Raw genomic sequence first — 23613 nt, 5'->3', positions numbered from 1 at the left:
CATTTATTATTATTATGATTATTATTATTATCAATATTTAAAATAGTTTAGTAATGATGCTAAAATTCAGCTTTGAAATCACAGGGATAAATTTATTTTAAAATACATTTAAATAGAAAACAGTTATTTTAAATAGTAAAAATATATAAAAATTTACTACTGTTGCTGTATTTTGAATCAAATAAATGCAGGCTTGGTGAGCAGAAGAGACTTCTTCAAAAAACATTAAAAATCTTTCCAGTCAAAAACTTTTGACTGGTAGCGTATAAAACAAGAACATATTTTCAAATAGTCACAAAGGCAACATTTCTCATTTTAATTTAGTTTAACTTCATGTACTGAAATAACTAAAACTAACACTAAACACAAAACACTAAAATGAAAATAGAAAACTGACAGACACAAAAGGGTTTGTTGTAGCTCTATTTATACACATTGGGATTAAAACCCCCTTTTAACAACACAGAACTCTTTAAAACAGCGGAGAGGAGCTCCTAAATGCCTGCATGTGACATGTTAAACAAAAACAAAACAAAAAACACTGTCTTAGTGAGTTATCAATAAATAAATCCAAATGACAATAATTTACAATATGTTACAAAAGCAGTAAATACTGGGGTCTGTTATTGTCTATTTACATCTGTGCAAACACTCACATATATGTACACACACACACACACACACACACACACACACACACACACGCACACACACACACGCACACACACACACGCACACACACACACGCACACACGCACACACACACACACACACACACACACACACACACACACACACACACACACACACACACACACACACACACACACACACACACACACACACACGCACACACACACACACACACACAGAGAAAGTCTCGCATAAGAAAACTTAGTTTTAGAATCTACAAATTATTGGCTTCATATTCTTTCGGCAGGAAACAAAAATCCTAGTGTTGTGGGGAAATAAAATAGCGTAATATATTCAATCTCACTTTTGATGCAACTACACTGCATTCGTGTTATCAGCAATTTAGTTTAGTGTGTGTTAGATATTCAGTCCTCGTAATAATCTCACAAAAAGAAGCCCTTGTCCCTTTCAGTAGTGTGGCTTTAACCAACTCGAAACATTCAGATGAAAACAAACCAATCAGAATCTGAGGTCTCATAAACGGAGGGTGTGCGCAAACGCACTCCTATGGCTTTAGAGGGTTTTGCACAATAGAAAGAAATCACAAAGACAAAACACATACAATCCGCGGCTCCACTTACAGATGCATGCACATGCACGCACACAAAAATCAGACAAAGACATTAGAGACAGATATACAGATGAGAAGACGGTATTTGTTCAGATATGGCAGGTCTTGTGTTCACTGTACATGAGGTTGCGCTGTAAACTCGAGTTGATTTTTTTTTGTTTAAGTGTCCTGGGCGTGGCTCATAAGACAACAACCACAGAATCAGCACACAGACATTCACAAACACACTCTCTCTCTCTCACACACATGTTAGAGCCCATATGCTGTTGTGGACCCTGCCAGTCTATTGCACTTTCTACAGCTGAACTGCACTCTGGTTAACATTCTTCTGTCCAATAAGAAAAGAGGCGGAACAGTGACAGGCACCACCCCCTGCATCAGTCCTCTGGAGGAGGTGGGAGGGTCGGTTCTGTGACAGACAGCTCCTGTGCGAGGTCATTAAAGCGGGCGATGTAGTCAACGCTGCTCTCGCTCATCATACAGGCCAGCTGGGTATCCACCTGTAGCGAGAAAACAGCCTATGAGCAAATGCTTTTTGGGCTCACAACAACAAATGTGACCCTGGACCACAAAACCAGTCAAAAGTGTCAATTTTTCCAAATTGAGATTTATACATCATCTGAAAGCTGAAAAAAAAAATGAAAATATAGAGAAAATCGCTTTTTTGTCCAAATGAAGTTCTTAGCTATGCATATTACTAATCAGAAATTATGTTTTGATATATTTACGGATCATGAAACATGATCTTTACTTAATATCCTAATGATTTTTGGCATGAAAGAAAAATTGATAATTTTGACCCATACAATGTATTTTTGGCTGTTGCTACAAATGTACCCGTGCTACTTAAGACTGGTTTTGTGGTCCAGGGTCATAAATATACAACACTTTCGAAGCTGAGGATCGATGTCCAATTTAATTGGCATACACCATTTGAAACACCCTCACTTCCTGTTTATCTTCCTAGTAAGCCAGGATGTAAAAAAACACAAAAACAGGAGCACCTGGTGATAATGTGCCATATCAAATGACATTAAGCTAGCAGACAGCAGCTGGGGACTTTCTGCGTTTCCTCTCACCTCGGCTACATCCGTCAGGCCGCGGGACTGAAAACAATCGTGGGAGTTGCTGTCCAGTAAACTGGGTCCAAGTAAGGCTGTGTTACTCGAAGGGGGCAGGGCTGTCCTTCTTGTCTTATCAGGAGATGCCAGACTTGCTGCAAATTGGGAAAACAAGGATGCGTTTGTCAATAGTGCTGATACTGATGGAGGTGTGCAGTAAGAACACAGACAGGTAACTCTGGACATTTGGCTGCCGTCTGAAGCCACCCTCTTGTAGACAGCTTACGCAACACATAAAATGATGAGCTTATTTCGAAGGGTTAGTTCATCCAAAAAATGAAAATTCTGCTTGCTGACCCTGCATAGACAGCAACACAACTGACATGTTCAAAGCTTAGAAAGCTAGTAAGGGCATTGTTAAAATAATCCATGTGACATCTGTGCTTCACAACTGTAATTTTAAGAAGCTGCAAGAATACATTTTGTGCCAAAAGAAAACCAAAATAATTCCAGCTCCTGCGTTTAGCAGCACCACACGCATGTGTCGTGAAACTCTCATAATTGCATGACGAAGACACAGAGAAGAAGAAATTGTTGAATGAAGTCGCTATTCTTGTTTTCGTTGCACACAAAAAATATTCTCGTAGCTTCATAAAAGGGAGGTTGAAACACTGATGTCACATGAACTTTTTTTATTGATGTCCTCTCCTTTCTGGGTCTTGAACGTGTCAGTTGTCTTGCTGTCCGTGCAGGGTTAAAAAAAGCTCTTAGATGTCAAAAAATATCTTAATTTGTGTTCTAAAGATGAACAAAGGTCTTATGGGTTTGGAACGACATGAGTGTTTAATTAATGACAGAATTTTAAATTTTGGCAGAATGACCCCCCTATAATTCAACATCAACAAATGAACAATTTATCTAATTTTAAGTTAACATGTTACCTTTAAAGGACATTTTTCTTTGGAAGACACATAGTGGAATATTTGTCTATCTATACATTTTTTTTATATAATACAGTTAAGGTCAAAAATTTACATTCCCCTTTCAGAATCTGCTAAATGGTGATTATTTTACCAAAATAAGAGGGATCATACAGAATGCACGTTATTGTTTATATAGTACCTAAATAAGATATTTTACATAAAAGAGGTTTACATGTAGTCTAGAAAATGATAGCTGAATTTGTAAATATGGCCCTGTTCAAAAGTTTACAAACTCTTGATTTTAATACTGTGTTGTTACCAGGTTTTTTTTTTTGTATGTTTAGTGAACTGCCTGCTGTTCTTCAGGTCCCACAAATTCTTTGTTTTTTCAGCATTTTTGCGTATTTGAACTATTTCCAACAATGACTGTCTGATTTTGAGATCCATCTTTTCACACTGAGGACAACTGAGGGACTCATATGCAACTATTACCGAAGGTTCAAACACTCACTGATGCTTCAGAAGGAAACATGATGCATTAGGAGCTGGGGGTGAAAACTTTTGAACAAAATGTATACAATGTTTCTTATTTTGCCTAAATATCATATTTTTCATTTAGTACTGCTCTTCAGAGGCTACAGAAGATATTGAGGTGTTTCCAAGAAGACAAAATAAGTTTAATTTACCCTGATCTTGAAGTTCAAAAAGTTTTCATGCATGTTTTTATTTTCTTCTGAAGCATCAGTGAGTGTTTGAACCTTCTGTAATAGTTGCATATGAGTCCCTCAGTTGTCCTCAGTGTGAAAACATGGATCTCAAAATCATACAGTCATTGTTGGAAAGGGTTCAAATACACAAAAATGCTGAAAAAACAAAGAATTTGTGGGATCTGATGGAAAAACAGCTGTGGATCATTCAGGTAACAACACAGTATTATGAATCAAGTGTATGTAAACTAATGTACATGTACTTATTATGTACTTAATAAGTAGGTTATTTTTATAAGTTCAACTATTATTTTCTCTTGTGGACTATATGTAAACATTTTTTATGTGAAATATCTTATTCAGGTCAGTACTAAATAAAAAAAATAACATGCATTTTTTACGATCCCTCGTATTTTGGTAAAATAATTAACATTTTGCAGATTCTGAAAGGGGGTGTAAACTTTTGACCTCAACTGTATATTATTATTAATATCAATGTAAAAACAATGTTTTTGTAGATTTTTTTTTTCAGAATTCTTTGATAAATATAAAGTTTGAAGGCACAGTATTTATCTGAAACAGAAATCTTTTGTATCATTATAAACATCTTCACTGTCATTTCTGATCAGTTATTATTATTTATGTATTCTTGCTGAATTTTAGAATAGAAGTATGCATATACAAATTTAAAAAAGCTCAATCATTTAGTTACAAACTCAAAATCAGTTACAAACTCGTGACACTATCATTTTGTTTCCTGTTCTGTACTGATAATATCTAGAACAAACATCTGTTGCTAACAGGGAATTGAGATGTGTTTGATACTTACAGAGAAGGCAGCCGAGGCTTGAATCAGTAGAGTCACTGGGGTACCACTGAGGGTCGTGCGTGGGGGACGGCATCCAGCTGTCACATGAAGAGGGAAGGAGCTTGGATCTATCACTCCCATTAAGTTTAGGAGGTGAGAGCAATGATCCATCACCTGAGAAAGACAGACCGAAAGTGAGTGGGTAGATGTAACTAAAACAAAACAATGCCACCTCTGATACTCAGGTTCAAGTCCATGGGTCATACCATAGTGCGAGTTGATGGCGAGCTCAATAATAGAGTCGCTGATTTGAGTTTGTGCCTCTCCAGAAGGTAGAGACTCCTCTGGAGGACCAGGCAGAGAGATATCCAAAAGGGAAGCAACGCTGGGAGGAGCCAAGAGGGAGTCCCCACCCCCTGGTGATGGTGGAGAGACACCATTCTGCAAGGATTCCTGCAGGTAAAGAGTAAAATGAGTACGAACAGACCAAGATATGAATTGCACACCCAAAAACTAAAGGAGTATCTAGGAAGGGAATTGGTCCTTACCTCAGAAGGCTCCTGATCAAGTAGATCTGGCTCTAGCTCAGATCCAGCAGGTGCTGAGTCCATGGCCTCCTCAGGCTCCACAATGGCCTTATCTACACTAGGGGCCTCCACTTCCCGACAGGGGCTGCCAGGGATAATACCTGCAGATTTTGCAGCTAGGTCAATTGCACCTGAAACAAATTCAAGAGACATTCAAGAGCAATTAACAGTTGCTTTCAAATGTTTATTGGATAAATAAATCTTTTATCATTTAGGTTTGATCTGATCCTTACTTGACAACTGAGTAGCAGGTGCAGAACTGGCTGTAGTGGACGAAGCTTTAGAGGAAAGTTGGCGGTTTGATGGGCCGAGACGAGTTTGTATTGGACGAAAGGAACCAGTTCCTGACCAAGAGGTACACAAAATATTTAAAGAGAAGTCGGACACTTAAAAGAAATTTACTGCTTCATCTCAAGACATTTTTTGTAACTAGTTTTAAGTAACTGTTGCCAAGTTAAGCAATCAAAATTTTGAATTGTGAATAGTACATCCTGCTATTTTAATATTATATATACACATACATACAGTGGGTACGGAAAGTATTCAGACCCCCTTAAATGTTTCACTCTTTGTTATATTGCAGCCATTTGCTGAAATCAAAAATTCTTTTTTAATAAATCTGCACAAATGTCAACAATTCTGTGTTTTTCTGTCAATATGGGGTGCTGTGTGTACATTAATGAGGGAAAAAAAAATTTTTACATTTAAGGGGGTCTGAATACTTTCCGTACCCACTGTATATAAAAATCTTAACTTTTAAGTGTTTTGCTGTAAAAGAGTGTTTGTATTTTTCGTTTTAATAAAATGTCTTTTGGTGTGATTCATGCATTTAAAGGGATAGTTCACCCAAAAATGAAATTTCTGTCATTAATTACACGTTCAAGGCCTAGAAAGGTAGAAAGGGCATTGTTAAATGTTCTTGAATGTCCTGTAATGTCATGAAGCTACAAGAATACTTTTTATGCACAAATAAAACACAATTTTACAACTTTATTCAACAATTTCTTCTCTTCTGTGTCAGTCTCTGACGTTATTCATGAGAGTATCATGATGCACAAAATATATTCTTGTAGCTTCATAAAATTACGGTTGAAAAACTGATGTCACATGGACAATGTCCTTAATAACATTCTGGTGTCTAAATGTGTTGGTTGCATTGCTGTCTATGCGGAGTCAGAAAGCTCTTAGATTTCTTAATTCTCGGAAATATCTTTATGACTATGTCATGACTTTCACTTTTACGGGTTTGCAACAACATGAGGGTGAGTAATTAATGACAGAATTTAGATTTTTGGGTGAACGAACACTAAGTGTTGCATAAGTGTCCAAATACTTGGGCCGCTGCATGTGTGAAGCAAGTGTTATGAATTTGTAAAAGTTTATTACCTGTAGCAGATGAATTGGAGAGAATAGAGAAAGAGCAAACATGAGGGGAAGTGTCTCCAGTTGTTCGTGGTAGCAGCGTTCTCTGTAAAAATAAATAATTAAATACATACGTTTTTACAATTTGACAGTTTTAAGAACAAAAACAACAAAAATAGATTAAATGTGAATAAAGCACCATTTAATATTTTTCTTCCTCCCACACTCACCTGAACCACGAGAGGTTTCCTTAGTGGACGCCCCCTTCCTATTTTCCGCTGCTTTGAAAACATATCTGACTAAAAAACAAAAACACATGATTAGAGGATAAAGAATGCTGATGAAGAAAATAGTATATTTTTATGTATGGATGTACTGTAGTATGCATGCATCCATATGTATGCATGATTCAAAATCATTTTTTTTAATTTTTTTATTTACAAAGAAGTAATAGTTTTATTCAGCCAAAAGGCTTAAAATAGATCAAAATTTACAATTTACATTTTTTTACATTGATATTAATAAGAAATGTTTCATGATCACCAAATCAGCATATTAGAATGATTTCTGAAGTAATTAATTAATGGCTTTGGAAAATCACATAATATTAAATATTAAATATATAAATATTAAAATTAACATTTAAATTAAATTGTAATAAATTATTACATTAAATAGTAATACATTTTTACTCAATAATAATAATAATAATAATAATATCGTAATAAATAATACTTATGAGACTTCTTTCAAAAAAATTCTTCATCAACCCCAAACTTTTGAATGGTAGTGTATATGATTTGGTCAACTGAAAAAGCATGTCCCTCATGTCCTATTCCATTTCAGAAACACTGACACCACTCACACTGATGGAGTCCAGCTGCTGGCGAAAGGCTAGCTCCGCCTCCTTATTAGGAGAGAACATCCGCAACTGGCGGGAGCTGTTAGGAGGCAGGGTTGTTGGGATAGCAAACCCTTCGCTGTCACCTCCGGAGGCCACCAGAGCACGCGGCAGGTTTCTCCCACCTGTAGAGAACACATCTATTTAAATCTATTCCAGCTGGTCAAAATGATACAAAACAGCATCACTGCAATTTTGTCACAATATTGAGTCAATATAACGTTGGTGAAAAACAGGCTTTTCCAGCTGCTATCTGTTGCAATAAATTTCACTCAGTTCTGGGGAGATGTTTATTACACAGGCTTTAAAGATGACGTGTTTCAGTATTTAAAGGAGATGTCTAATGCTATTTCATGCATTTTGACTTATTTACACTGTTAAACATGACCAAAGTCTCAAAAAATGAGCTGGACAGAAGACATATGAGTATTTCTGTGCTAAATTCACTCCTTCAGGGTGAATGAGAAGAATAACAATGTACAGTAAACAGTAAAACTGTTTGCACTACAAACCAGTGTGTTCATAATTAAGATAATGCATTAAAATTATATGGTAAAACACCAATTTGCAATATCAAGCAGCAAAATAAGCAATCGTAAGTAGCACGGGTATATTTGTAGCAATAGACAACAATACACTGTATGGGTCAAAATTATTGATTTTTCTTTTATGCCAAAAATCATTAGGATATTAAGTAAAGATCATGTTCAATGAAGACATTTTGTAAATGTCCTACTGTAAATATATCAAAGCTTAATTTTTGATTAGTAATATGTATTGTTAAGAACTTCATTTGGACAACTTTAAAAGCGATTTTCTTAATATTCTGATTTTTTTGCACCCTCAGATTCCAGATCAATGGTTTTGTGGTCCAGGGTCACAAATCTGATAAAACTTAAGAATCTTCGGAGATATAAAGGAGGCAATACTACTCTATAGGTGCTCAAGATTGAACCGTGTATGTTATGTCCACTTTAAATATTTTCTTTTATCTCAGTTTAATGTCCAATTATAAGTTAACCATCTATATACTGATTTCCCTATAACTTTGGTCTGTGAGCAAGGTAAACGGCCTGAGTAACAATTGCTCAACCAATGCCGTGAGTTTGGGGGGGAACTACCTGCCACCTGAAGGCAAATGGTAGAAATAAATGACACACATCAACTTAAAATAAGACAAAATTACATCTAAGTGTACCTGTGATGCCTGCATTATTCAAAAGTATTTTTGAACGCGCTGCATGTTGCTGCCGACCCCAGCTAGGACTGCGGGTCGCCCCAGCTGGAGCTCTGCCTGGAGGAGTCACAGATGATTCCTCTTGACCTGATTTCAAAGGTGAAGTGCCCACTGAACACACCTCCGGGGTCTAGGAATAAAAAAGAAAAAAAATTTAATTAAATAATAATAATACATACATCAATACTAAATTAATTTTAAATAATTTTACTTTTTAATATAAATTCCATTTTAGTTAAAAATATAATTTAATTTAAATAATAAATAAACCATCTTCTAATCTAATTAGCCTAGTTTAAACTACTTTACATGCATCTCTGATGTTTACAAGCATAGTATTAAAAATATTAAAAATGAAACTTCTGTCATTAATTGCTCATCCTTAAATCCATAAGACCTTCGTTTATCTTCAGAACACAAATTAAGATATTTTTGATGAAATCTAAGCGTTCTCTGACCCTGCAGACAGCAAGGCAACTATCACAATCAGGACCTAGAAAGGTAGTAAGGACATCAGTAAAATAGTCCATAGTCCAAGCATCAAAAATGTCTTAATTTGTGTTCCAAAGGTGAACAAAGTTTTTTTACGAGTTTGGAACGACATTTGGAACGACAAGAATTTTTCTTTTTGGGTGAACTATCCTTTTAATTTAACAATTTCTGACAGCTTGTTTTGTGCCTTTTTATAGTTGCCACAGGTATTGTAGTGGTCAAGTGAAAGATATATAAAACAGACTCACTGGTTTGGGGTTGACCTCTGATGACACAAGTCTCAGGAGACACCGAAACACACTTTGAGTGGTGGGCAGAGCTGAGGGTTGGGGTTTAGGCTGCCATTCATACTCCAGCTGTAGTTTCCCAGGCTTGCCCAGCATGAGGTAGACTTCTGCCAGTGTCACATTCTCAAAGCCCTGTGAGCTCCAACCTTCGTTTTGGATTTGCTGAGGAGATCGTCCAGTCCCGCTCACTTCCTCACCACGCCCTTGAGGTTCTAATTGTGCCGTTGGTTTTTCTGATGGAACCCCTCCTGCCGTTCCAGACTCCTCAATCCGGACCTCGACTGGAGCGGGGTCTCCAAGAGGCACAGTCTCTTTGTCCAGTCCACTAGCGTCAGTCTGAGACTGACTCGCTGCCTCTTGCTCCAGAGTCCCCACCGCATTTCCCTCTGGTCCAGTGGGGAGTGATGGAGCGAGGGTTGGACTGACTGGAGAGGTAGTGCTCAGATTTGGGTTTCCACTAGTCTCCAACCCTGGAGCTGAAGTGCCACTATCAGGACCGTCAACAGGATGTCCGTCACTTTTTTTCAAGTCTCCCCCTGTCGGACCAGACTTGCCTGATTTTCCTCTTGCAGGCTGAATTCCCAAAATGTGAGCTGTGGGTAAGTCCCTAATACCTGTCCGGCCTCGCCCACTCTCCTGCCAGTGGACCGTGCAGGAAGCTTTTGAGTGCACAACACGAGCCACACCTGGCAAAGTAGTAACCGTGCTGTTCTCTGCCGGAAACAGGAACAGGTCCTCTGACTCGCTAGACTGGGCCAGGCCTTCCAGAGCTTCTCGTTCTGCCAGGCTCTTACGCTACAAGTGACAAGTTAAGGGGAATTACTGTTATAAAACATAGGTTTGGGTACTGAGATCTTTGACAAATCTCCCAAACAAAGCAGCCAAAGCTATCACAAATGTATCTCATAAAACAGACGAGGAAGGAAAAAGGAAGGAAATTAAACTCCTGACTGTGCATGCTGAGATCTTTGGCTGAGATCTGAATGCAAGGATACGATTCGTTGATCCTGGACAGCCCACTTTTGCTTCAGGAATTCAATGAGAGTGGAAACCTTCCGGTGCAACTCGACGACCATCCTATAAACACAGCACAGTCATGGGCATTGGCACATTTTTGTACCTTTAATGTCACAATGAAATGCAAGTATTGGCATTTTCTTTTGTTTAGTGATGTAAATTTAAGTGTACATTACTAAAAATATATATATATATCTAAGGGACTTGGTTCTATGTATTGATTGTATTGAAATTTATTGAGATTGTATTTATTTATTTATTGAGATTTTCATAACTCCAAAACTAAAAAAAAAAAAAAAAAAAAAAAAAAAAGCCATGAAGCAATCTTACTATTTCATTCAACATTAAAATCACCAAGTATGCTAAATTTGCCAATCCTATAGACTAAATATAATTCAGTAATCATAAAACATAAATACTAAAACTAACCAAAAAATAACATTGACAACATGAAAACTAAACCTAAATCAAAATACAAAAAAAAGTAAAAACAAAAAAGCTTTATTAGGGCTGGGCGATTTGGCCAAAAAAATTATCACAATGATTTTTTTCATATCAGTTTATATTGATAATATTGCGATAAATTTCAAATTTATTTCTTTCAAGTTTGAAGGCAAATTTTTGCTCCGAAGTTCAAGTTGTAAAAACCAGACATAACATACACTTCACATTTTTTAATTCTTCACACTTTCCAGTCATTTTTCCAAACAAATATCTTTACAGAAAAAATAAATCATTAGTTTCTATATGTTCTAATGAGTGATGTTGTTTCAAATCATGAAACAGGTTTGTGTTGCCTTACTTTAATGATGCGTATCTTTAGCACAGTTTGCGGTGCAGGCTGAAATATTAGTATTACTTTTTTTGTCTCTTAGAAATGCACATTTGACAGTAGTTTGAGTTGACAGTAGTAATATCTTGAGTTAGAATGCAGATGTAAATGTATGTTTATTATCAAAAACAGTAACATCTTTAAAATTCTAAAAATCATTTTTAAATTCTGACTGTTTGAGTTTTATTACAATGAACTATTGGTCTTCCATGGTAGCATATATTTAGATCATGACAACCACAGTTAAAAAACACACACATATAGTACCTCAATACCATAGTAAAAATTTTGCTATATGGTTTTTACATATTTGTATGAAAGTAGTCTAAATACATGTAGCATAAATGCACAAATGCTATAGCTTAATCACAGAAAATACTGTAATTAGATTCTATTATGAATATATGTGACCCTGGACCACAAAACCAGTCATAAGGGTAAATTTTACAAAACTGAGATATATGCATCATATAAAAGCTCAATAAATAAGCTTTCTATTGATGTATGGCTTGTTAGGATAGGACAATATTTGGCCGAGATACATCTATTTGAAAATCTGGAATCTGAGGGTGCAAAAATATCTAAATACTGAGAAAATCACCTTTAAAGTTCTCCAAATTAAGTTCTTAACAATGCATATTACTAATCAAAAATTACATTTTGATATATTTATAGTAGGGATTTTACAAAAAATCTTCATGGAACATGATCTTTACTTAATTTCCTAATGATTTTTGGCATAAAAGAAAAATCAATAATTTTGACCCATACAATGTATTTTTGTCTATTGCTACAAATATACCCCAGCGACTTAAGACTGGTTTTGTGGTCCAGGGTCACATATCACATTTATGCCACAATATCATGGTGCAGTTAGTGTTACTACATTAAATCCATGGTAAATGATGGCGATTTGTAGATTTAAAAGCTTTCTGACTCGTTGCGCACAGTGTTTGTCAGCGCTGTTTCATCTGCCTTCAAATTAATTTAAAATCACTGAGTAATTTGTGTTCTTCACTTTACACTGGATCTCACAGTGCTGTTTAGTGCTGGTGTGACCAAGAGATCAGTGAGTAAACGCATCTGCTCTAGTAAGCTCGTGCTGTACTGAGCTGAGCGAATAAACGGTTTGTGTAGTGTGGTTCAAATGAGTAGCGCTGTTTCGTTCTGCTTTTGCCGCATAAAGATTATGTCGAACTCTAGTTATTGTTTGTTTGTTTGTTTTTGAGGAAAATTATATCTCAATAATTATCTTTATCTCACTTCCACAATCCAACCAACTCCAATCCAAATAGATTACAAAAAATATTGTCTTTAAGATTGCAAAATAACATCATTTTGCAATAAGCAATGATATAACAAATAAGCCATGTGAATGTATGATTTAAAAGAGCTGGATCAGTGAGGTATGCAAGAGAGGTCATGTGCGCGCATTAGTAAAGCTCACCTGAGCCGAGGATTATGGGCTAGACTCTGAACCCGAGCCCAGGAGTGGTTGCTCCGAGGTTGAAGTTCGACAGCCACCTTCAGGGGTAAACGCACAGGCTTCTGATCCTCCTCATCACTTACACCTGGAACAAAGAAAACAAACAAAAAAAAAAACACTATGAATCCTACAACACCACAATTCTGATGGTGGCCTAAATCTGCATCACCGCCTATTTCCAATCAGTCCCACAGCCCGAAACCATGGAAACCATGAAAAACCACTCCTCCTACATCCTGGAGAGCAGCCATGGCACACTCATCCACCGCCCTGGTCCACCTAAATACCCATAGTGCTCCATTTTGTCAGTGTTTTTTTCTTACCCCTATTCAGTCTGTTTATCTTGCTAACAAAATCAATCTTTCAAGAGTATAAAGCAACTTCTCTGTTTCTCTCTCACACACACCATCTGGGTCGCAGAGTTTCTTCAGCGCACGGCACATGGGAGCTTTGATCCTCAGATTTCTGCCTTTGGAACGCACTGTGGTGGCCCTGAAACAAAATGCACACACAAAATTACACTTGTACCTTAATATGATCATGACCTACAGAGATGTACAGTAGATGTTCCCTTTAGACATGACCTACATAATCAGTACTGTGCATTATTATCTTTTCTCTTTCTTTCTCTCAAACACACATACATACATACACACACACACACACACACACACACACACACACACACATACACTTACCCCTGTTGGATAAGCTCATTTAGTTTGGCCACATTTTTGTCATCCATCACTAGAAGAAACAGGAGGACACCAAGGAATGTTACATTCAAAATGTCCCCATGTGCAAACACTTAAAATGTACCCCCTTGATCAAGACAACCAATTGCCTGATATACTTACAGCCTCCAACCTTCTTCCTGAGTTCAGCATAACAGATGAGGCCATAGAGCTCCTGAGAGGACTTTTTCAGCACACGTGAATACACTGAAAGATGAACAAAAGAAAAAGGAGGAATAAGTACATGAAGGCATTTATTATGTATTATGTAACTGATTTAAGTGGAAACCGTAATACATTACTTCAGGATTCTTTGATAAGTAGAAAATTTAAAAGCACAGCATTTATTTGAAATAGAAATCTTTTGTAACATTATAAATGTCTTTACTGTCACTTTTAAACAATTGAATGAATCCTTGCTGAATATAAGTATAAAACTTCAAACGTTTGAATGAAAGTGTAACTTGAATCAACCAATAAAACACCAGAAATTGTGGAACATCACAGTTGAGGTTATTGCTGTTTATATTACATTTACATATGCCATTATATCACAATAAAGATACAATACACCTAATCATTAACAGGCAAGCAAATGTGCATGGTGTGGGCACATTCATAATTTGATAACACCCTGACAGACAAAAACTAGGCAGTGTGGCAGCCGAGAAAATAAAACTTTAAAGATGAAGGTGACAGACTAAATTTAAATTGGATGACAGGTACGTCTTTGTTGTGGCAAGCTGACTGATGGACAAACAAATTATGTGTGACCCGATGGGAAACAGAACCCAATGTGAGCCATGCCTTATGAAAATTGGTGGGGGAAAAAGGTAACAACTTGAAGAGGCATTTGCAGGTACACATCCTAGAATTCATGTGAAGAAAAAGAAGGCTCACCTGCAACATTAATCAATAGATAATATGAAAAACTAGCTAAAAAAAAAAGTTCAGTTTTGAAAAGATGGTGCAAATTTGTACCTGTTTGCACCTGACATTTGCTACCCATGTGTACATTTCATTAGCATTTAAAGGTAAGGTTTAATAATGTTAAAGGTAAATAATAAAACAATGATCATGTAGGTATCACTACTTCTGAATATCACCTCATACATTTTAGGAAGTCTGTTATCATAAAAGGAAATTGTGAAATTGTAAAATTAAACTTTTTCAGGAGTCTTTGAATAGAATAGAATAGAATAGAATAGAATAGAATAACAGCAATCACTTGAAACAGTATTATATTATGAATATTAGAGATGTAACGTTATTATCAATATTGTGATATCGCGATAGTTATGGTCTTGATATCATCATGGTCACATGACGATACGAAACGATAGGTCTTTTGGGCAATAAGTGTAGTTTTTCAAATATATTTAAATATATAAATAATAAATATATTTATTTTAACATAAAAGGTCTTTAAAGTTGTGTTTTGGGCTTTTATGCTTGGGCACAGTATCTGTCAAATGAACTAAAACTGAAAGCACAATATGGCTTTTGGGAAGTCTGTTGAACTTCGTTCAGGTGATCAGCTTGTGATCCGGTGTTTTCCGCACCTCAGAACAACTCAGTTCACAGTGAATTAATTTATTGCAAGTGCTGTGAGTTTAGTGCTTGTTTGGGAACATAAAGGCCACCAGTTATGCTTTATTTTAGCAGCAAATGATTACAGCATTTCATTAGATTTGTCGTGAGACGTTTTTTTTTGTAAGCCTATTTTCACCGTAGTCTGAGTTTTCCATCAAACTTAAAATTCTACTGCCGTTTCCATCAAAAAAGCAGTACTAAATTGCTGACAGCTAGCGCTTTAAATGGTTTAAGTTAATGCAGTCCAAGTTCAAAATATCTTTAAAGTGTGGAAATTAGGAAAGAAGTATTGTAATTTCCCCACTGTAGTGTAAATCAAAAATAATATACCTATCAAATATTTATTTTCATTTATTTTAGTGCAATTGTTATACAATATACGACTATTACTGTCATAGGAATAACAAAATATATAAAATGGTTGTTATTATTATTATTATTATATTCTAGTCCGCTTTAAAGTTCAGGTACAAGTCAACTCACTGACTTTCTTCTCTTACTTGAAGTTTTCTTAGTTAAGAACTAGGGTTGGAGCTCTCAATTTTGCACTTTCAAAGTGCATTAGATAAAATATTTTAACTTTGTACATTTTTGTACAAGTTTTCATTTTTTCCAAGTCTTCATTTGTCTTTTTTTAAATATTGCAATATATGTTGTATCGTGGACTTCATATTAAGATATGTTCGTATCGTAAGTTTTGGATATCGTTACATCCCTAGGAAATATATTTAGGAACTAATCTTGACAACTAACATTCTGGCGAGAAGCAGGACAGAGGATGGCTGTCAACAAGACAACATCCTCCTATCAAACAACGGACTCCACTGTAGCCTGGAAATGTCATTCAAAGTATAAACTGTGCATTTGTCTCACCGTTGTTGAAATCGATGTGTTTGGAGATCTTGTGCCAGGTCCTGTAGTAGAAATGGCGCACCTGCTCCTTGTTCTTCACCATACTTGCCGGCTTACCCTTCTTCTTATATTTAAGAGCAATGTTGTTCTGAATAGCTTCAAAATCCTTCCCGTGCTGTGAGAAGACAGGAAAGAGAATGACAGAGGAAAAATTATTTATAGCTGTTATTCAAAAGTGCTAATGAAATACAAAAATCCTTGACAAAATAGAACTTTTTGAGAAATAAATCAATAAAACAGACATAACAGACCTCAGTTATACCTTTAGAGATGACATGTAAATGAATTAAACCTATTAGTACATTTAAATATCAGTCTGTCCCTGGCAAGTCAGGGAGGGATGGAAAAGTTCATAATGGAATTCATTCAGTAATTCTGAAAATGTTATAATGATTGAAAAAATCCTGCAATTTATTAAAAGTCCAAAAAGCCGCCAAGAGCCTTCAGTGAGTTTTGTTATCATCAAAGCTGACAAATCACCTCATAAAGTCCTTCAAAGAAACTGTTTTTGTCCTCAGTGCTCCAAGACTCCCACTGTCTGCGCACTCGTTTCTGACTCCCCCCTTCCTCCTTCTCCGCAGGACCCTGGCCCTTTGGGGCTGATTTGGATGTCCCACCTGCCCCAGAGCTTCCGGCTGAACCCGCAGCGGCTGTCACACACACAGAGGGACCTGCTTCTGCACCTGATAAACAGAGAGGAAAAGAAAGAGGGTTAGTATGTCAGTTCTGAACACATGTTAAACACACAAACATATACACACACACAAAATTATATATAAACAATAACATCATAATATGCATCTATAAAAGCAACAACTATGCATTAGTGTGCATAAATATACTCTAGACATATTACTAATGCAAAAATACAGTTTTTCAGATTACTGAGCTATACCACTATCACCAACCGAAAAACTATATTAAACACACAAACAAAACAACGGTCACTAATACACAAAAGATACCAGTAAAGAGTGCTGATATCAGCGAGCTTAATTTGAATGGCTGGCTGTGCATCCACTTGCAATTTATTTATAACATTTTGGCCAGGTAAATTTATTTTTAAAGGTAAGATTGTGGTTACACAACCATGAAAACACCACTCTATTAAAAAAAAAAAAAAAAAACACATTAAACAAATACAATTTAATATTTAAAATAATCGCATAATGTCAGACCGAGACCTAATAGAAAATGTAACCCTGGACCACAAAACATAAGTCGTAAGTAGCACGGGTATATACAGCAAAACCAACATAACACTGGGTGAAAATGATCAATTTTTCTTTTAGCCCAAAAATAATTAGGATATTAAGTATAGATTATGTTTCATGAAGATATTTAGTAAATTTCCTACCGTAAACATATCAAAACTTAATTTTTGATTAGTAATATGCATTCATTAGTAATTATTTTGCACCCTCAGATTCCAGATTTTCAAATATTGTCCTATCCTAACAAACATACATCAATGGAAAGCTTATTTATTCTGCTTTCAGGCGATAAATCTCAATTTAAAAAAACTGACCCTTATGACTGTGTGGCCCAGGGTCACAAATGCTACATTTCGTCACCTTAGAATCATAAGGTTCTATCTGACATTTTTGTCAAAATTGAGTTATTCACATATTCTTATTCTATGACAACTTATTTACATTATTTAATGTTTCTTTTGTAAGCTATGTACATTTGGTGCCTTTTTTTAGAAAACAAAAATGGTTCTATCTACAGAAGTCTATGGAACGCAAAAACTTTGAAGCTTTAAATCTCGAAAGTGCTCAGAATGCAGATAGAACCTTATAATTCTAAGGTGACGATTTCTGTTCTCAATTAAGGCGGCCTACAGATTATTAGCATACTTAAATCTTTTTATGCACTGTGTTGATGTGCGCGTATGTCGGCAAGAGTGTCAGGAAGTATGTGCGGAGTCCCTCTGAGGGCATCCAGACCTGCTGCTCAGTGCACTGATCCAAAAACAACACGCGGGGAACCGGAGAAGCCAATAACTCTGCCCTCTTACACACAAGAGCATGCAACGAGAACACCCCAGAATACATTACAGCACGCAAGCCTATTGTCTAAATTTAAAATAAACACTGATTTCCTTTTATAACCATGTATCATCGCAATCAGATCATTCAAACTCCTGATTCAGTGTAGACGCATCTCCTAAACAGAAGCATCAGAGTGAAACTCCTCAGTGATTTGTCACCTGCTGCTGAGTGACAGCTAAATTAGTGATTTGAAAGGTAATTAAATAAATAATCACTAAGCATGCTGATCCAAAACAGTGCAGCGATGCTTATTAAACCATTTAGTCTCGTCCAAAAAAAAGTGCTGAGATTTAAGAGCCTAGCAGTTTGTCAAATCACTTTCACTCTAGAAAGCATGAGAGCTTCTCCGCGTTGTCAAATCAAAAGCAGCTTAAAGACTCACAGACTAAAGTACAAATGCTTCAAAAGTGAGATGAAAGTGTGGAGAAAGCATGCGCTGACAGGTGGGCATCGGACGCAGGTCGAGATAGCCACTCACCTTTCGCTTTCGCACCGCCGTGACCGTTCAGCGCCGGGGACGAGGCATCTTTCCGTATCCGCTTGCTCGGAGGTCGCACGCTGGAGCGGAGAAAATGATGCTGGTCCTGGTTGTTCGGGACGGCCAGCACCGGGGAAAGCGCTGTCGGGTTCACCTGGGCTCCGGGCGGGCTTGATGTTTGGCTGGAAAGAGTCAGAGCCGGAGCCGAACCGGGGCTGGCCGTGCTTGATGGATTAAGTGTTTCCTCTCCGACTCTCTTTGTACTCGTCTCCTCGCTCGCCTGATCTGCGCTCTCTCCATCCTCGCCTCCTTCGGGCTTTCGGTCCGGTTTGCTCGGCCCCTCGACTCCCGAACCGCCCCCTTGGCCCACTGTCATCCTGCGCAAACACAAACGAAACACAATCGTAAACATTTTCCGCGACACAAAACAACGATCAACTTGGAGAGACGACATTCGGCTCAACTCAACATGGCCGCCGCTGTTTGTTTCAAATCCCCTCTCACCGTCCCGACAAATCGCACCGAAAAACGGCCATTCGACTATTTACGAATGCGAGCAAAAACACACATCGTGCTTCCATCGCAGCCTCCCTTTTGTGTAGTTTCGCGTGGCTCGACTTGCGAGCTGCCCTTTATTTACCTTCAAATTCAAGCGAGAGCGCCTTCACTTTAGCGCCCTGCAGAAACGACAGACGACAACGCAAATCTTTCGCGCATTCGACCTCTATCTAAAGTGCTTGTTTCTCAAGCACCCTTACCCATTCTCGAGCTCTTCGGAAGCAGACGGCGTCTTCTTTCGCTTCACCATGAGTTCGAAGATTTTCGAGACCAAAACTTGACGAATTTGAACATATTCAAAGCGCGAACGAGGTCAGGCAAAGTCGTCCTCTCCTGGCTGCTGCTCCTACTGGGGTTCAACTCCGCGCAGCGCAACTGGGAGCTCTCGTTGCTCACAGCAACTCTGACTCATAAACTCACTAGTTTTATCACAACAACAAACACCTGTCATTTAGCACATGTTTGTGATAAAACAACGCACGACGACGCTCAGCTTCAATCCAGCTCTGCTTTTGAGGCATTTACCGCTCAATACAAACCTATGCACACGCAGCCACTATTTCTCTCTCTGGACTTTGCTTACTCTACCTACGTCATCATAACTATCCGAGCAGAAGCTGATTTATTTGGCAAATTTAATTTTCACCCACAGTGCTAATTTATCCCAAGATAAGTGTACGTTGATTTCATCATCCCAACAACAGGACAGACTTGATAGAGCACGTATAGATCACGTACAGGAGAGGGGGTGTGGTGCTTTGCATACACAGCAAAAAGTCAAACATTAAACATTAGTAACTGCACTTATGACATGGATGCCTTCTCTAATTAAAATAAAAGTTTGCACTAGCCAAACGACACCATGCTTTGCTAGATTAGGGTGTGTCTTCAGTTCACAAGGGCTAAGACCGTTTTGACAGACTTTGTCAAGAAGGAAAAACATTGAAACAAGTTTTGACTTTATAAATGGAACAGCAACCATGCATGTTTAGATCCTAGAGGTCTGCTGCTTCAAATTAGATTTGAATCATTTCTGCAGCCAAGAAGAACTCTATATATACAGGGTGTAAAGCAACATTTAGCTTGATTTATCACTTGAACAACATTGTCTTTATGAAATGAGATACAGCTAGGCAATGCCGACCTCAGCTGCTCAACCACTGCTACCAACAGCTGCAGCTGTCAATACACCAGTGCCAGTCACTATTTGAGGAAAGCATTCAGAAACAAAATGTTTTTATATCATCCTCTTGAGCGGTATAGAGGCCTTAACAAGTGAAAAGCTAAACAGCAAATGTACAGGGCACGAAGCATTGCATTTTCAAATATGGTACATCACTTGATTGTGCACCAACAGTGGCATGTGTGAATAAACTGCTTAAAATACAGTGACTTTTTCAGTATCACATGCACAATTGTGAGTACAGTTTGAGAGTAAATCCAGGTGGTTTAGCCATCAAAAACAAGCCTAGTTCTAAACTTATGTTTGGATTTGATTGGTGGTCAACTGTCAAAATCACAATGTGATTGGGTGACTGTTTTATTGCAGATGTTTGTCAGCTCACAAAAGGCTTAAAACGTCTTTTGGGGGGATAATATATTGTTTAACGGAGGGACTGTTAGTTTGATTACACCATAAGCGAATGCAACAACTGATACCTAACCAGTAACGTTAGTGTCAGAAGCTCAGTCGTTGTGAATGTTGCTTCGCTAACTTGCTAGCTAAACAGTTGCCGTTTCATTTCTGCTGAAGTCATACAATCAGGTCAGAGGTGTCAAGAATAATTACGTCCTGTCAAAAAATGATTTTAAAAGTTCTGTACCTGCCTGGGGGACTTATTTTTGGCCTTGAGAAACTCCACGGTATCCAGAAATACCAGAGCAGAGGGGTAGCAGGAGAACCACTGAGAACTGCATCCCTTCCTGTTTTCCTCGGCTGTCAGACACGCCTACCACAACTCAAAAACAAATCCTCTGATTGGTCGATAGCACGCACGTCGACGCGTTCGTAAAATGATTGACGGGCGAGTTATGCAATCAATCGTGACAGACTGAAGGGGCGTTTTTTCAAAGCAGCCAATTAAAACTTACGTTCACGAAGCGTAATTTCATTCATCTGGCGATTGTTTTAAAATAACGGTCCCACCCTAAATGAACAAAGACCGACTGAAGAAACGAAGAAAAATAGTGTTGTTATTGAAAGTTAATCTAATTTTAAAATTTAGGTTTTTATATTTACAGTCTTTGCAATGTACACTACCAGTCAAAAGTTTCTGAACAGTAAGATTTTTAATTGTTCTTTTTTAAGAAGTCTCTTCTGCTCACCAAGTCAGTATTTATTTTTATATACAATTTAAAAAAAATTACTATTTAAAATAACTGTTTTATTGGAATATATTTTAAAATGTAATTTATTCCTGTGATTTCAAAGCAAAAATTTTCAGCATCATTTCTCATCATAATTTTTTATAAGATTTATTTTTCATATTTTATAATTGAGGTTGCATTCAACACTACTTTTTTACGTATTTTTTTTTAATTAATGCCAAAATACTTTATAACAAGTACACAACTTTAACAATATCAAGAACAATAAAATACAAAATGTAAAAAAATACAATGAAGAAAGTAAAAAAAAAACTATAATAAAAAATATATATAGTTTAAAATACTAAAATGATAATAAATATAATGAAAAAGAATTTAAAAAACACAAATGCATTTTCAATACAATTATTGCAGTTATTCATTAAAAAATTCTATATAATTTTTTTTCATGTTTTATAATTGAGGTTGCAGTCAACACTACTTTTTAAAGCTTTTTTTTTAAATTAATGCAAAATACTTTATAACAAGTACATGACTTTAACAATATCAAAAACAAAATATCAAGAATAATACAAGGACGAAATTAAAAATAAATAAACTATACTAAAAATATATGATCGTTTAAAATAATAAAATAAAATAATAAAAATATAATAAAAAAATAATAAAAAAACACAAATTCCTTCTTTTAATAATATTGCAATTATTTATAACAAAAATGAATTTATCTATATGATTTTTTTAAATTACTGACAAAATACTTTATAAAATTACATAAATTTAAAAATATCAAGAACAATAAGGAACAAAAAACATTACAAGAAAGAAAGTAAAATAAACAAACTATAATAAAAATATAATTTAAAATAATAAAATAAAATAATTAAAAATATAATTAAAAATACTAAAAAAACACTACTTTTTTAAACATAACTTTAACAATATCAAGAACAATAAAGAACAAAATATAAAAACTAATACAAGTGAGAAAGTAAAAATGAACTAATACAAATGTATTTGTTATATAAAATAATAAAATAAAATAATAAAAAATATAATTAAAAAATAATTTTAAAAACCCACAAATTCCTTTTTAATACCATATCGCAATTATTTATAACAAAAATGCATTTTTCTATATGATTTTTTTTATGAATGCCAAAATAAATTATAAAAGTACATAACTTTAAACATATCAAGAACAATAAAGAACAAAACATCAAAAATAATACAAGAAAGAAAGTAAAATAAACAAATTATAATAAAAAATATAATTTAAAATAATAAAATAAAATAGCTAAAAATAATTTAAAAATAAACCCACAATCATTATTGCAAATATTCATAACAAATTTTTCTTTAATTTAATTTTTTTTTTCATATTTTATAATTTAGGTTTTAGTCAACACTACTTTTTTTAAGTGTTTTGTTTTTATTAATGCCAAAATAATCAAGAACAACAAAGGGCAAAATATCAAACATAATACAAGGAAGAAAGTAAATAAATAAAGTAAAAAACAAAAACAAATAAATAGATAAACAATCTATATAGTAGGTTAAACACTAAATGTTTTACTTCTAAACGATGTTTCGTTTTTTATGCCCAAAGACAAAACGTAAAAAGTATTATCAACCAGAAAAATTGAGAGTAGTTGGTTCTTACCAAAAAATGCACATCTGTGAATAAAAATGTGGCAAGTATAATAAAAAGACTAACAATATATTGAATACCGGAGATGTTAATACATTTGAGATAGAGATAGGTACAAAACTCATTCCAATATTGAACGCAATCATATTCACACACAAAAAAGTACAATTGTCTCTTCTATATCACATAAAGTGCATGCAGTCAACACTACTTAGTGCATTTAGCAAGTGTGGGAAGTTAGTGCATTTAGTTAACCAATTAACATCCGACCCTACACACTCAGTTGTCCGTATTAACCTCACAGCCAATAGATTTCCCCTTCAGTCAGATTGATTTCTAAG

General features: G+C 35.9%; 1 protein-coding gene across 2 annotated transcripts; it reads right to left on the bottom strand.

Annotated features, from left to right (window-relative positions):
• Window positions 1–410: 410 nt before the first annotated feature.
• On the bottom strand, window positions 411–21217 carry cramp1 (cramped chromatin regulator homolog 1). 2 transcript variants are annotated; one of them, XM_073833331.1, is made up of 20 exons: window positions 21117–21217; window positions 18736–19112; window positions 16684–16886; window positions 16165–16318; window positions 13822–13905; window positions 13663–13711; window positions 13371–13456; window positions 12926–13049; window positions 10625–10706; window positions 9591–10424; window positions 8812–8980; window positions 7578–7738; window positions 6943–7011; window positions 6737–6818; window positions 5584–5694; window positions 5312–5481; window positions 5030–5216; window positions 4785–4937; window positions 2344–2480; window positions 411–1764 (listed from the first exon to the last, which is right to left on the bottom strand). In XM_073833331.1, exons 2-20 carry the CDS (start codon window positions 19109–19111, stop codon window positions 1642–1644), a joined length of 3354 nt encoding a protein of 1117 aa, XP_073689432.1. In that variant the 5' UTR covers window position 19112; window positions 21117–21217; the 3' UTR covers window positions 411–1641. The 2 variants fall into 2 exon arrangements, with proteins under 2 accessions (XP_073689432.1, XP_073689431.1); XM_073833330.1 differs by lacking the exon at window positions 21117–21217 and adding an exon at window positions 19494–19770.
• Between the last annotated feature and the right edge of the window lie 2396 nt (window positions 21218–23613).

This window comes from Garra rufa, chromosome 1, assembly GCF_049309525.1.
Source record: "Garra rufa chromosome 1, GarRuf1.0, whole genome shotgun sequence".
Classification (NCBI taxonomy): Eukaryota; Metazoa; Chordata; class Actinopteri; order Cypriniformes; family Cyprinidae; genus Garra; species Garra rufa.
The sequence above is the reverse complement of the archived record's forward strand: the minus strand, read 5'-3'. Positions and strand labels throughout refer to the sequence as shown.

Bases quoted from the DNA above. Each gene is read 5' to 3' on its own strand.
- cramp1 (XM_073833330.1), bottom strand. From the start codon at position 19,543: ATGGTGAAGCGAAAGAAGACGCCGTCTGCTTCCGAAGAGCTCGAGAAT. The intron at 10,707-12,925 runs GTGAGCTTTACT...CTGTGTTTATAG, and splicing joins GCCCATAATCCTCGGCTCAG to GATGGTCGTCGAGTTGCACC. The intron at 1,765-2,343 runs GTGAGAGGAAAC...TTCTCGCTACAG, and splicing joins GCCTGACGGATGTAGCCGAG to GTGGATACCCAGCTGGCCTG.